This window comes from Eptatretus burgeri, chromosome 11, assembly GCF_056783735.1.
Source record: "Eptatretus burgeri isolate ZD-2024b chromosome 11, Ebu_testis_v1, whole genome shotgun sequence".
NCBI lineage: Eukaryota > Metazoa > Chordata > Myxini > Myxiniformes > Myxinidae > Eptatretus > Eptatretus burgeri.
In genome coordinates this window covers 96,830,176-96,844,715 of record NC_140971.1, presented here as the reverse complement: position 1 = coordinate 96,844,715, position 14,540 = coordinate 96,830,176, and the positions used below count along the sequence as shown (strand labels likewise).

Here is a 14,540-nt window from a genome sequence, read left to right as displayed (position 1 = left end):
AATACTTTTGGCTATGTCCTTTTCACATTCTCTTTTTGGCCTGTTATGTTATTTTCTTAACTCGTCTCCGTTTCCTCCAATACTGACATGATCCGACTCCAATCCTGTTATTGCCTCCACCTTTACAACTCAATGGAATATGCTTAATCTGCACTCTACACATTTGCTCCTTGAAGGTTCCCCACTCTCCGACGCAGACCGCCTACTCCTTAACTTTACGCAATCTAAAGCCCCCCAATCAATTCTTATTCCATCAAAGTTTGCCCTCCTAAAATCCAACACCTCACTCCGTCAACACCTCAGTTATTCCTCACTTCGTCACACGGAAGACTCATGACATTCAGAGACGTGTGTAAAGTTCTAACATTCAGAAATTTTCTTTGAGAAAAGACACCTTGGTATACACTGCACCTTTTCTAGTTTTTATTTGCACTTACCATTCTCGTCCAGACTGTTAAAGAATTGCTCACTGCATGTGCATTGTGGTTTAAGCAACACTGAGAAAAGTCTCCCGCTGTCCCCCGCCTTTCAGCAAAGGCTCACTCAACAAGTCATCCACAAAGACCACCAGGAGCACTGTTTCTGAACTTGTGAAATGAATAAGAGGTTCTCATTGGATGGTAAAGTGGATGGTCATGTGATGTTTGGGGGATTAGGCATGTTGTCACGTAGATGATCTTTGGTTATCCGCAGACCTGCGAAGTGAGGGTATGCTTTTAGAACAAGTTGGAGTACTATTTCTCAAAGAAAGAAACAACCATGGGGGGGGGGGGGAAAGAAAGAGACAGAGAGACAGAGAGACAGAGAGACAGAGAGACAGAGAGACAGAGAGACAGAGAGACAGAGAGACAGAGAGACAGAGAGACAGAGAGACAGAGAGACAGAGAGACAGAGAGACAGAGAGACAGAGAGACAGAGAGACAGAGAGAGAGAGACAGAGAGACAGAGAGAGAGACAGAGAGAGAGACAGAGAGACAGAGAGAGAGAGACAGAGACAGAGAGAGACAGAGACAGAGAGACAGAGAGAGAGAGACAGAGAGACAGAGAGAGAGAGAGAGAGAGACAGAGACAGAGACAGAGACAGAGACAGAGACAGAGACAGAGACAGAGACAGAGACAGAGAGACAGAGAGACAGAGAGACAGAGAGACAGAGAGACAGAGAGACAACACTTGTAATACAGGGTGATTTTTTTATTCGAGAAACCGAAATAATTCCCATACACTAAAAACTATATCTGTTCGGAACCTAATATTTTGCGTGAATGTAGCCTAATGTTACAGAAAGATGTGACATGATCCACACAGTTGATTACCTTAAATGAAGTGCTCAAAGTGTCCACCACCATGTTGCAGATACAGATTCATTCTTTGCAGCATGTCTACGACACAGAGTGTAGCATCTCTTGGGGAATATTGCTGATCGTGTCACTGATTATTGCTTTTAATTCACCAAGAGTGCGTGGATTTGTAGCGTACACTCCATCATTCAAGTATCCCCACAGAGAGAGATCTGGCGACGTGAGATCTGGGGACCCGAACAGCCCTACTTTGTCGAGTGTAACACCAACACTTGGCTGGCGCATGTGCTTTTTAACTTTCACGCAGCCTGTTTCTCTGAACTGCTTCACCAGTTTCCATAACACCGACTGTGAAGGTGTCGTACGACCACCAAAGCGACTTTTAAATACAGTTAGACATTCCCTTAAGGATGCATTCCTGATGTAATGGTCGACGAGAAACACGCGCTCTTCCACAGTGAACGCCATGGTGTGACCGAGTGAAAACTGTTAAACGTCACTGCTGGGTCACGTGATACCCGATAACTCTCATGACCGTCTTTCTGTAACACGCTACATTTACACCAAAAATTAGGTTCCGAACAGATATAGTTTGAAGTGTATGCAAATTATTGAGGGACCTCAAATAAAAAAAAAATTATAATAATAAAAGATTCACCCTGGATATTACTTTTGGTTTGGACTAACCACCGTTAAGTTAATACGTAAAGATAAATAAAAATTTCCCCCAAAAAATATACAGTATCGTTCCCTTTTTTTTAACAGGTGATACGTTTATACATATTTGTTCTACACCAATTAACCCCACCATCCATATGAATTATATTAAAATAAAAAAAAACAAATCCCAAACTTGAAAAAAATAACAATTGGGCGATGGGGTAATGTTTTCACATACGAAGGATGTTCTTGTCGTTGATGTCGCACTGGATGATACTGGATTTCAGATGAAGGCCGACCTCCTTTCCCATTTGCACAAGCTGGAGGAAGGGCCGGAATGAGACAATTATTATACGGTGCAATACAAGTGTCAGGATAACAACACCGTACATCATTGACGACGAAGGGAGACTGTGGAATGGCCGTACGTTACAAATATATATATATATATATATATATATATATATATATATATATATATATATATATATATATATATATATATATATATATATATATATATATATATATATATATATATATATATATATTTAGCTCCGTCCATGTTTTCACTCCTGTCCATTTGTGTGAAGGATATCTCAAAAAAGGTTGTGCACGGATTCAGACAAAGAAAGGTGGATGAGTTAATTAGGTGACAAGAACAAGCCAATTCGATACAACACATAAACTGTTCAGCTCGGTGGAGGTGTGTGCTCAGTCATCTTTTAAATTTGTTTCTCGCAATTTGTTTACAGCCTTGGACTCGTCGAGGAACTGCCAGTCAGACAGACAGACACACAGACACACACAGACACACACAGACACACACAGACACACACAGACACACACACACACACACACACACACACACACACACACACACTCGATATTCTCCTCGCAACAGCAAGCTCACTGCCCCCATTCCAATCCGTCCTCGATTCTCACCTCATCGACCTTCTCTGGCGTTACTGCAGCATTTTTTCTGAATTCTTCGTTAATTATGATTCTTATTTCTGAAACAAAAAGTGATTGTTTGATTTTAATAAGAATCCCGAGTTTTGTCATCGTATTTGCTCGGTGTGCGCTGCTGCTCTCTGTTCAAGGCAGCTTTCACATCAAAATGAAGAACAGCATTCTTAAACCACACGATACAATTTGTTTGTGCATCACCGAGCAGCGCCGGAACACGCTCAAAGCACCACGAGAGACGTACCGGTAATGCTCATCATGCTGCTAACTGTGCCCAATTACGTTAAGGGAAGGGAGAGAAGCTCGCCATATTGTTACACACGGATTGGAACCATCTGCAGCCGAACGGCTCCCTGGGTGGTCGACAGGGCAATGGCTTGTTGATATACAGGTTAGCCATGAATATGGAATAAGCAGTCCCAAAACAACATGGTGTATTTTCATTCAGGACGTGGTGGTGGTGGGTTATCCATCGAGCCAACGGTGTCTCCAGGAAATGTCACGTCTGCCCAGTGATACAGTTACCAGGTGAGCAGGGTAGGTGTGGCTCTTAAAAGCCTTGGTTGGCTGTCCACCTATAAGGTAGATCTGATCTCACCCCCCTCCCCCCCCCCCCCGTAAGGTACAGAAAGCCGACCGGGCCTAATGATGCATCGCAGTGGGAAGATAAGGATGAATATGGAGAACTAATATTACATACCAGAGGACAGGTACAGATACACTGACCTTGAGATTTTGAGAATTGACCGCAGATTAATTTCACATCTTTATATTCACGAAAAAAACATATGCAATGGGTGTTCAAATGTTTATAGCTCTCATCATCATAATTATCATCATCTTGTAGCCATGACCGAGAGCATACTTCATCACAGCAAACCTTTCGCTCGAGCATACCTCATCATATAGCAAACCTTTAGCTCCAGCATACCTCACTTGTCACTGCATGTCACGATTACCTGCATACCCTCTGTAATGTCTGTTCGCCGTCTCATAACTGTTTTACAAACTGTAACACATCGGAAAATAATCGGAGGCACACCCGAACACGGGGAATTCCCTTCGTCACTGGACTCGGTGTATGTAAGCCACTCTTGTGAACGAACCCACTCACTTCTCAGCATTGCCTCATCTTCCCTGAAGATGTCCTTCCGTATTCTGTGCAAATCACGAAACAGCGATAGCACCTGCAAGAGACGCCATTTAAATGGGATGTAGAATATTTGAAGGTGTCGAGTGTGCAAGAGGAAGAAAATCAACATGCAGTGCTTACACAATTTCCCAATGTGGATTCACACACTCAGACCCGTCACGGAGTTTGTGGAAGTATTTCATCCTCCTTGATACCTATCTCCACAAAATTACTCCAAATGAGGTTTTGATTTAACAAGGAAGGAGCTAACGAGAAAATAGAATTTGACACAAATTAGAAAATAGAAAACTAGAAAATAGTTGTTGGGGTGAGGAATTGAACAAACAATGTGAACACGTTTACCTTTTCACGAGTCCACCTCACGGACATCACCATCACTACACTACACCTTCTACCGATCATTCCTCCCAATAGCCACCATCCTTCTCGGTACCTACCTAACTCAACTTCAAACCCATCTTCTGTTTCTGCTGCCACTACCTTTCCAGGAAGACCATTTCATGCATCAACTGGAAAGGCACTCGGTAGAGAGCACACCTCCACCAGGCTGAACAGTTGATGTTTGGTATCCCCCTGATAGGCTGGATCTGCATCCAGACCTGAAGCTCAATCAAATCGGCTTGTTCTCGTCACCAAACCCACTCATCCACCTCGTTTCGTCCGAATCAATCCATAACCTTTTAGGATATCGTACACACACACACACACACAGACAAACAAGGGTAAAACACAAACAATCTCCATTCACCTTTGGTGATGAAGGTAACACTCTCTGAGTCGAAGACCCCCTGTGTTAAAACTCTCACAGTGGAAGACCCCTGTGTTAACACTCTCTCAGTGGAAGACCCCCTGTGTTAACACTCTCTCAGTGGAAGACCCCCGTGTTAACACTCTCTCAGTGGAAGACCCCCTGTGTTAACACTCTCTCAGTGGAAGACCCTTGTGTTAATATTTTGACTTTCCTCTTCTCTTCTTGAGTTTCAAACGATCCATTCCGGTCTTGTTACCATTCATCCTGCTGACACACTCTCCTGCTGACACACTCTCCTGCTGACACACTCTCCTGCTGACACACTCTCCTGCTGACACACTCTCCTGCTGACACACTCTCCTGATGACACACTCTCCTGATGACACACTCTCCTGCTGACACACTCTCCTGATGACACACTCTCCTGATGACACACTCTCCTGCTGACACACTCTCCTGATGACACACTCTCCTGCTGACACACTCTCCTGATGACACACTCTCCTGCTGACACACTCTCCTGATGACACACTCTCCTGCTGACACACTCTCCTGCTGACACACTCTCCTGCTGACACACTCTCCTGCTGACACACTCTCCTGATGACACTCTCCTGATGACACACTCTCCTGCACACATTTTGTTGATTCCCTTCAATATCTCAAACATCTTTATCAGAACCTCATCATTACCTCGTTGCTGTTTAAAGACCTAATCTCCAGTAACCGCTCCTCAGACATCGATTCCGGTTTTGCATTCAAACAACTTGCCTTTCGTCTGATCTCCATGTCCTTGTTTCCTGCGGTTTTCACACCTCATATGAACCGGAAGTGCTTTACTTAAACCATCAGCAATGAACACGACCAGATGACGTCATTGTTTATTCGACAAGTACAAACGGATGCAGATTGAAATTTGAACTGCGATAGAGTGGAGGTGAAAAAGTGTCAGGTGCCTTATATGTGAACAATAATTACGATATCTGGCGAACATTTTATTGCAAATAAAAATAAAGCCCAATGATCGGATGAGTGGGTGGAGTAACGACGGCTCCCCATCGTGTCGGTTCGATAACCATCCGCCATCTTACTACTCCCAAAATATCGGATGAGTGGGTGGAGTAACGACGACTCCCCATCGTGTCGGTTCGATAACCGTCCGCCATCTTACTACTCCCAAAATATCGGATGAGTGGGTGGAGTAACGACGACTCCCCATCGTGTCGGTTCGATAACCGTCCGCCATCTTACTACTCCCAAAATATCGGATGAGTGGGTGGAGTAACGACGGCTCCCCATCGTGTAGGTTCGATAACCATCCGCCATCTTACGACTCCCAAAAAAAATTACGGGGAGAGAGGGTCGAAGTGCCACCATGTTTGGGTTAAATGTGGTAGCCACAAATGAGGTTGCGAAAACTGAAATTGGGAAGAGAAGCAGAATTGGTGTACGTTTTAAATAGATGTACCCTTAAAGAGCTTTCTCGGATGTCCAAAAAGTTTGTACTGTACATCGTTTCGAATATTCGTGGCCATATTGCCTTAATAAATATTCGTCCTGCATCGCACAAATTAATCCCGGATATACGAACGAAATAATATTTTCAAATTATTTAGTCCGAAAAATTATACGAATAAAATCAAACCTTAAAGTTAAAAAGAATGGTAACAGCATTGTATAGACGAGAATAAATGTTCATAAGATTTAATATTACGATAAGATTAATAAAATACCGTATATGTCACAATCTACGTAAGTTGTCGGAAGAATAATATTAAATAACGCGACGACGACATATAAGAAGAAGAAGAAGAATGGGTCGAAGATTAAGTGGGTGAAGAAGAAGAATAAGGACAGGAGGAGGAAGAAGAAGAAGAAGAAGAAGAAGAAGAAGAAGAAGAAGAAGAAGAAGAAGAAGAAGAAGAAGAAGATGATAAAGAGAGGAAGAAGAAGAAGCAGTAGAGACAGAGAGAGACCCGATTTCGATCATCGTGCAATATGGCGAGTGAGGTGGAGAAAGCGCAGGTTGCAGCACCTACTGCGGACACTATTTTCGGTAAAATCATCAGGAAGGAGATTCCTGCAGATATTGTGTACGAGGATGACCAGGTGAGACGTGGGAGAACGTCCACTCCTGACAAGAACTTGTTATAGCATGAGGATGTGTAAATGACGAGGTGAAGTGAAGGCCGTGTCGCTGTACCTTTTTATTATTTACTAGACGACCCGTGAACCCGTTGGGTTTTCCCGTTGTGACGGCAGTTGATGGAAAAAAAAAAAAAACGACACGAAATTTTAATATTATTTTAGTGGTCAAACTTTAAGTTGAAGAAAATTTGAGCATTTACCTCAGGAGTCGTCGTTCGACGAAGCACGCGTCTGAACACAATTTTATTTATTAATGAACGCGGAAGTATAAGATCAAAACGGCGATGTTTATTTTATGCATAAAAATAAATCATTCTTTGTCTCCACTAAATGTTTGAGATTTTAAAATAAATCATTTCAAGAAAAAATAAAAAAAATAAAAAAAATAAAGATAGCTCCAGCGAACTATACCGCTGAGGTTGTTTGCATTGATCAAATTCTCCCGAAGAGTGCTTGACTGAATCGGGAATTGATTTTTATATAATTTTTTTCGTTGCCCGATTTGAACGAAACTTGATACTGCACACCGCAGTAGAATGGTGAGTAAGGTGGCACGAATATTTTTGTGCTATCGTGTATCATTTTGGCTGTGTTTCAGGAACATACATACAAGATGAGAGTTTAAGTGATAGCGAACGCAGTGAGCTTCATACTTAACGCGTGCACGTGAGAGAATAGGAAACAACAACAACAACAACACAATAGCCCTGACTATTTGGAATCCGTGTCATTGGCTATGACCATTTTGCTTCCGTTTTTGTTTTGTTTCTGTTTTTTTTTTTTGTTTCCGGTTTTTGTCATGGGAAATGATGCATGCCGGGAGATCATGACCGGAAGTGTTTATTTATTTATTCAATTTTTTTTTTCCCAAAGTTAATTTTACACTTACAAGTGATTTTTTTTTTTCATGACAGGAAGTGTTTATTTTGTATTTAACATTAACCGGGAGTGATTTTGAAACTCTTTCCGGAACTTTTAATTTCTTTAATTCTTGACCAGAAGTGATCGTTTATTTATTTATTCAATTATTTTTTCCCCAAAGTTAATTTTAATAAAGATATCTCCCGCATCATCAAAAAATATTTTTCAATCGTGATTTACATTATTTGATCACTGATCCCGAATCCAGACCGAAGTAACCGGAAATTGCGCCAAAATCATCAGCTGTGCGGCGCTTACATGTACCACGGTAAAGTTGGAAAGTATACAGTTGTGAACAAGTTTTATGTAAAGTCAGAAGCGAATGGAAGAAGAATTCTACGTTCGCTTCTCGGCTTTGCCTATTCCATATTACGTATATAGATAGACATCGAGAGTTTTTCGAGCTATCCCATAATGCCGTGCGTGCCGCCATGTTCGTTGCAGCCACTTCCTTGGCAACGACAGCATCGGTAGCTCGACGATGTGGCACATTTATCTCGTTACTCTGACTTACCGCAATGGAAGGTTACGTTAATGATATGGCATCGTTAGGTGTTGTTTACCTTTTCTCGCTTGTTTAGCTTGCCAACCAATATGGTGCCCAAGAAGTGCATCATGGGTACCGAAACCCCTCTACACATGATCGAGGCTCGTGGAAGAGCTCGAGCAGAATGGAAGGGAACAAATTGGAAAGGGGGGAAACACTAACCGCAGAGTACAAGTGAGATCAAGGGTAGGGGGAAAATGACAAATGGGGGTGAACAAACTGCACACAAGATGAATGAAACACAGGAAAAAGAAGAAGAAGGAGAGGAAAGGGGAAGCAGGGATGAAACAAAAGGAACAGATGGCTAACAAAGGAAAAGAGGGGAGGGGAAGGGGGAAATCGCAATAACCTGGAAAAATGGAGTGTTTGGCGAATGGGGTCATTTGGGATCTTTTGTGTGGTTGGGATCCAGCACCCTGACCAAATTGATCGGCTCCATTCACACGTGATGCCTGGCTGGCCATTTCGTCAAAGACTTGGGCCAAACTTCCGCATCGGCTGACCTCATGAGAGGGTGTGTGTGTGTGTGTGTGCGTGCGTGCGTGCGTGCGTGCGTGCGTGCGTGCGCGCGCGCGCCTGTGAAAACCAATTACAAGAGGGAGCAACCACACTGTGAGACCCCTCTTTTTGAGGGATTTTGCTTTCCATGGCATTAAGAAGGGCAAGATGTGAGGCAGGGGCGCTAGCCCAAAAGGGAGAGCGGTGCTCCATCAAATTGTGAATGATGCTGCAGAGGTACACCACTTCACACACTGAATGGTCCTCCAAGGTAGGTGGTAGGGTTCACCACGACCTCAGCACCATGGAGCGTAGGAAGGTTAAAATGGAATTGGATAGGAACTTGGGAAGTAATGGTGATGGAAGGGTACACAGCCGTAGAGATAATGGTGGGTAGCTGTGGGTTTGCATACAGGACGTGTGGCATCTGTGCCCGTTTTATGGATGTTTGGATTTTTTTTCAGAGTGACTAATTGCCTGCGCCGCCAAAGGTGGCCGGAGGTTCCTTTCACCCCTGTCTGTCTGTGAACAGGATATCTCAAAAAGTTAGGGATGGATTCGGCCGAAATTATGTGGACAGGTTTGGTGTGTGACAAAGATGAAACGGTTCGAGTTTTGGGGAAGATCCGGATCCGGTTCGGAGAAATTGTAAAGTGATTCTTCACCAATGAGAGAGGGCCAAAAGCGGTATATAGCAGAATATCTCAAAAAGTTAGGGATGGATTCGGACTAAATTATGTGGACAGGTTTGGTGTGTGACAAGGACGAAGCGACTTGATTTTGGTGAAGATCCGGATCCGGATCCGAGTTTTTATTTTTTTTTTATTTTTCAAGTGATTCTTCACAATTGAGCTATGGGGCCAAAACGACATATAGAATGATATTTTAAAAGTTCTGGACGGATTTGGACGAAACTCGGTGGACGAGTTGGTTCGGTGGTGAGAACACGCCGATTCGATTTTGGTTAAGGTCCGGATGCAGATCTGGCCCATCAATGGAACACAAAATGTAAACTGTTCAGCCTGGCAGAGGTATGTGCTCCACTGAGTGCTGATCTCGTTGTTATTGGTGTCATTTGAGTGTGTATGTGCTGTCTGTGTCGATTCAACCACTTTCAGCTCTACTCCCCAACCTTTCCTCCCCTCCCCTTCCCGTCCCTCCCCTCCCAAGTTTAATCACACCCCCATTCCACTCATCTTTACTCACTGTCTTGTTACCCTTACCCTTAAGAGCCAGGAGAAGTTATTGTAATCTGTGTCGGTGAGTGTGTGATTCCATGCACAGATGTACTTTGATTATAGATCATTCATTCTCCGATCTACTGTAATCTATATACCCTCGGGAGGTTTTGCATTGTTCAACGCTCTTGACCCAATTGGTATACGTGTCGGTGAATTGTCTTCCCTTTGGCTTTCCCGTAATCTACACTTGTTTAAGGTCCGTGTAGATTTTTAGAAACTGTGACCAAGCTTCAATTTGTTCACCACCCCCTCTTCCCAACCATTACCCCCATTTCATTAACACCACCCACTCCCCCTCTTGCACCACCACATTCCTCCAACCGAGCCGACCACCACCTTGTTATTGTTTATTTTTCTCTCTCACCCCCAACTCTGCATAGTGCTTGGCGTTCAAAGACGTTTCCCCCCAAGCACCGGTGCACTTTCTGGTGGTTCCACGCAAGCCCATTACCTGCCTATCAAAAACACAAGATGGAGATGCTGCTGTAAGGAGGGAGGGGTGCATTCATACACGTGCGTGCTTGCTCTGATGCTACACGTGTGTGCCTGTACCCGTGTTTGTGCATATGCGTATATGTGATGGGGGGGGTGCAGATTTAGTGCACTGTCTTTGAGCTGTCTATTTTGAGTTTGATTTCTGACCAGACTATCCATTGTGGAATTCGTTTTTCACAGGCAGAAGTGTTCTGCCCCCTCAAGTGTATGTTAAACTGGGTGCCCTCTTTGAGCATTAGCTCATGGCTGTTAATCCCAGTGTTTTTTAACGAAAGATAGGCGAATTATTGATCGGCTCCATTCACACGTGATGCCAGGCTGGCCATTTCGTCAAAGACTTGGGCCAAACTTCCGCATCGGCTGACCTCATGAGAGGGTGTGTGCGTGCGTGCGTGCGCCTGTGTAAACCAATTACAAGAGGGAGCAACCACACTGTGAGATAGAAAGTGGTGTAACCTGATGTCGAGGAACCTCCAACAAGACCAGACCATTACCTGGAGTCAATGGAATTTGTCATCTCTCCCCTCATTTCATACTGACACGTTTCGGTGTAACGTATTAGGCGATTTTAGGATCGCGCGTTACCGCAGCTGTAAGCGCGTTATGTATCTCGTGCTAGTCGGAACCTTTGTGCATTGCAGTTGCTGGGCCACATGATGGTTGTAGCACAGAAGTGTGCAAAAAAGCTTGGGTTGTCGAATGGATTCCGACTGGTGGTGAACGACGGATCCGATGGTGCTCAATCTGTTTACCACCTCCATCTGCACGTGCTCGGAGGTCGCCAGATGTCTTGGCCACCTGGATAACCTGTTGTACCTCACTTCAACACCTACCTGAGCCCTTTCATCTCCAATCACAATCTTCCGACAGACCAATACCTCTTTGATTTCTTCTCTCTTTCCATCCCCAGCTCATCTCTCCCCACCTTCCTGGTTCTAGTTTCTTCAAGTTTCCATGGAAACCTGACTTTCTCCAGCTTCCTTGTTCAATGTTTTTTTTTCTCCTCCCTTGTTTTTTGGGATTGTGTAAGTTAAATAAATTCATGACATTGATACTGTCCTCATGTGCACTCTTGTGGTGCTGGCGGCCCAGGCACTTACCACAGTATCTTATCGCATCAAGTTTGAACATTTGTGCGTAAACACAATTTCTGGACAGGTTGTCATTGTGTCCCAAGATGTAAATATTTCTGGTAGAGATGGGTCCTTTCACTTGTATGAGAAGTGGTTGATGCACTGGGGGGTTTTGGGGAGTGAAACAACAATTGGGTACAACCAGCAAGGAAACGGAGAGAGAGGAAACACTGAAACCAGCAAGTGAGAGGGTTGGGTCAATGAGGGTAATAACAATCATGGGTCTGGATGGGGGATGACACGAGGTTATGGTGCATTGCCTGCTTCAAGACCTGGAGGAAGGAGTAAAACAGAACGTCCTCTGGAATGTAGTTGCCTCGGTGGGAGAAGTGAGGAATAAAGGAGTTTTGAGGAGACGCTTTGGATTGGTTGAAAAGGAGTATTCGTCCAAGTAACGCACCATTACAGATGGGGTTTGCACTGTAAGCACACTGACCAGTTAATCTGAATGTAGTGCACAGCAATACGTCTTTTTTTTTTCTTTTTTTGGAAATTTGTGATCTCATGGATTGATGGAACTGCCGACGAGCTGCGACTGCACACGTCGAATTTTCCAGCAACACAAGAAGCGGGTTTGTTTTGGTTACATGTGATGGCGATAGTTTCAGTGGAACGTCAGGTCAGCTCAGGTCAGGTATGAGAGCATGCGCCGGAGCAGCGCGTCGCTGCGTCCACTTTCCGCCGGTACTCCAAGGCCGTTGATTCAGTGGAAGTCATTCGTTTTGTACATTTACCAACAGTTTAACCTTGTTTGTATTGAACTTTCAACTTTAAGGGGGAGGATGTGTGGTGGTGGACGATTCCTTTCTCACCTTGAGGCTGATACACCTGTTCAAATGTTCTCGGTGGATCGAATGATCACTTTTGTGCATCTATTGCTATTCTAGCGAATCGGTGGACTCGTCAACCGCTGCTTTTGGCCTGCGATTCGACGTTATGGTAGTTAAATTAATATGCCAAGTATTGTAAATCAATATCTACCTGATATATCGAAATGAGGAATTCTCATCATCCACGTACAAGGTCGACATTCACTTCAACCTCGTATGGAGGCTTCGAAATCCATTTATGTTTGCTGCCCTTTCTCCTCTTTTTATTCCTTCCATATCCACTCGAATTTTCGAAATCTTCTTTGTTGTTGCCAGTAAATTCCCTGTAGCGAGCGACCTGTCCAATGCATCTGTGGTCCATTGGCCAATCATTGCCTTAGTTATTCAATGTTTCCATGAGCTTTGGGCCACGATATAATTATAACAAAGTGCAACATCAGGTATTGTTATCTTCGGGGGGGGGGAAGGGGGGGGGTGTTCACTCGCAATCCATGTTTGCACCTGTCTTGCCGAATGCTCAGCTGGTAATGCTTTCAAGGGGTACATTTACAACCCCGTGATGTAGCGACACACTCAGGGGTCCAGTCATGAGGTTGGGCCATAATGGCCTGGATTCGATTCTCCAACACCAATGATCATTATCCATGGATGAAATCGACAGTATGGTGATCGGAGGATTCGAACCGCAGCGTGAAGCAAGGAGAAGCCGACGGACGGTTTTATGTTCTCCCCCCCCCTTCAGAGCAAGAAGGGAGAATGCCCGAAACGTCAGCTTATCCGGCCTTGCATGCCACGGCGGTTAAAACACCGTCTTGTTCACACCGCAATCAACGTTCTGTTTTTATAAACATTGTTCTTCCTGTCCACTAACGGAAATCGACACCAGCCTTAACTAGCAACACTAGTTCATGTTATTACCTTTATCCACACCGTAACCAGCAACACTAGTTCATATTATTACCTTTATCCACACCTTAACCAGCAACACTATTTCATGTTATTACCTTCATCCACACCTTAACTAGCACTAATTCATATTATTACCTTAACCAGCAACACTAGTTCATATTATTACCTTAACCAGCAACACTAGTTCATAGTATTACCTTTATCCATACCTTAACCAGCAACACTTCATATTATTACCTTAACCTGCAACACTAGTTCATATTATTACCTTTATCCACACCTTAACCAGCAACACTTCATATTACCACCTTAACCTGCAACACTAGTTCATATTATTACCTTTATCCACACCTTAACCAGCAACACTTCATATTACCACCTTAACCTGCAACACTAGTTCATATTACCTTTATCCACACCTTAACCAGCAACACTTCATATTACCACCTTAACCTGCAACACTAGTTCATATTATTACCTTTATCCACACCTTAACCAGCAACACTAGTTCATATTATCACCTTTATCCACACCTTAACCAGCAATATTTCATATTACCACCTTTATCCACACCTTAACCAGCAACACTAGTTCATATTACCACCTTTATCCACACTTTAACTAACACCACTGATTAGTGATTACATGTTCTATCCCACTGATAGACTGGATCTGAACTGAAATCTTAAATCAGTTTGTTTTTGTCACCAAACCAACTCGTCCACCAAGTTTCGTCCCAATCCATCCACAACTTTGAGATATTTTGTTCACAAACAGACAGACACGAACAGGGGGTGAAAACAACGTCCATCCACCTTAGTTGGTGGAGATAACACACAACACAACACACAACACACAACACACAACACACAACACACAACACACAACACACAACCAAAACCAACGAACTGGTCCCGCCTGCGCCCAAACCGCTCGGTCCATCCTCGGCGTTTTGATTGGTGACGCACAAGTCACGTGACCGGTTT

General features: G+C 43.7%; 2 protein-coding genes across 3 annotated transcripts; one reads left to right on the top strand and one right to left on the bottom strand.

The window, feature by feature from the left end:
• Positions 1 to 409: 409 nt before the first annotated feature.
• LYRM7 (LYR motif containing 7) lies at positions 410 to 5,759 on the bottom strand. Of its 2 annotated transcripts, none has more exons than XM_085847554.1 (5): positions 5,604 to 5,759; positions 3,971 to 4,115; positions 2,905 to 2,972; positions 2,198 to 2,279; positions 410 to 695 (listed from the first exon to the last, which is right to left on the bottom strand). In XM_085847554.1, exons 1-5 carry the CDS (start codon positions 5,619 to 5,621, stop codon positions 634 to 636), a joined length of 375 nt encoding a protein of 124 aa, XP_085703680.1. In that variant the 5' UTR covers positions 5,622 to 5,759; the 3' UTR covers positions 410 to 633. The 2 variants fall into 2 exon arrangements, with proteins under 2 accessions (XP_085703680.1, XP_085703681.1); XM_085847555.1 differs by having other exon boundaries at positions 4,043 to 4,115; positions 5,604 to 5,757.
• Positions 5,760 to 6,742: 983 nt separating this feature from the next.
• Positions 6,743 to 11,734, top strand: LOC147017715 (adenosine 5'-monophosphoramidase HINT1-like). Its single transcript, XM_085847552.1, has 3 exons — positions 6,743 to 6,941; positions 10,568 to 10,672; positions 11,324 to 11,734. Exons 1-3 carry the CDS (start codon positions 6,831 to 6,833, stop codon positions 11,486 to 11,488), a joined length of 381 nt encoding a protein of 126 aa, XP_085703678.1. The 5' UTR covers positions 6,743 to 6,830; the 3' UTR covers positions 11,489 to 11,734.
• The last annotated feature ends 2,806 nt before the right edge of the window (positions 11,735 to 14,540 follow it).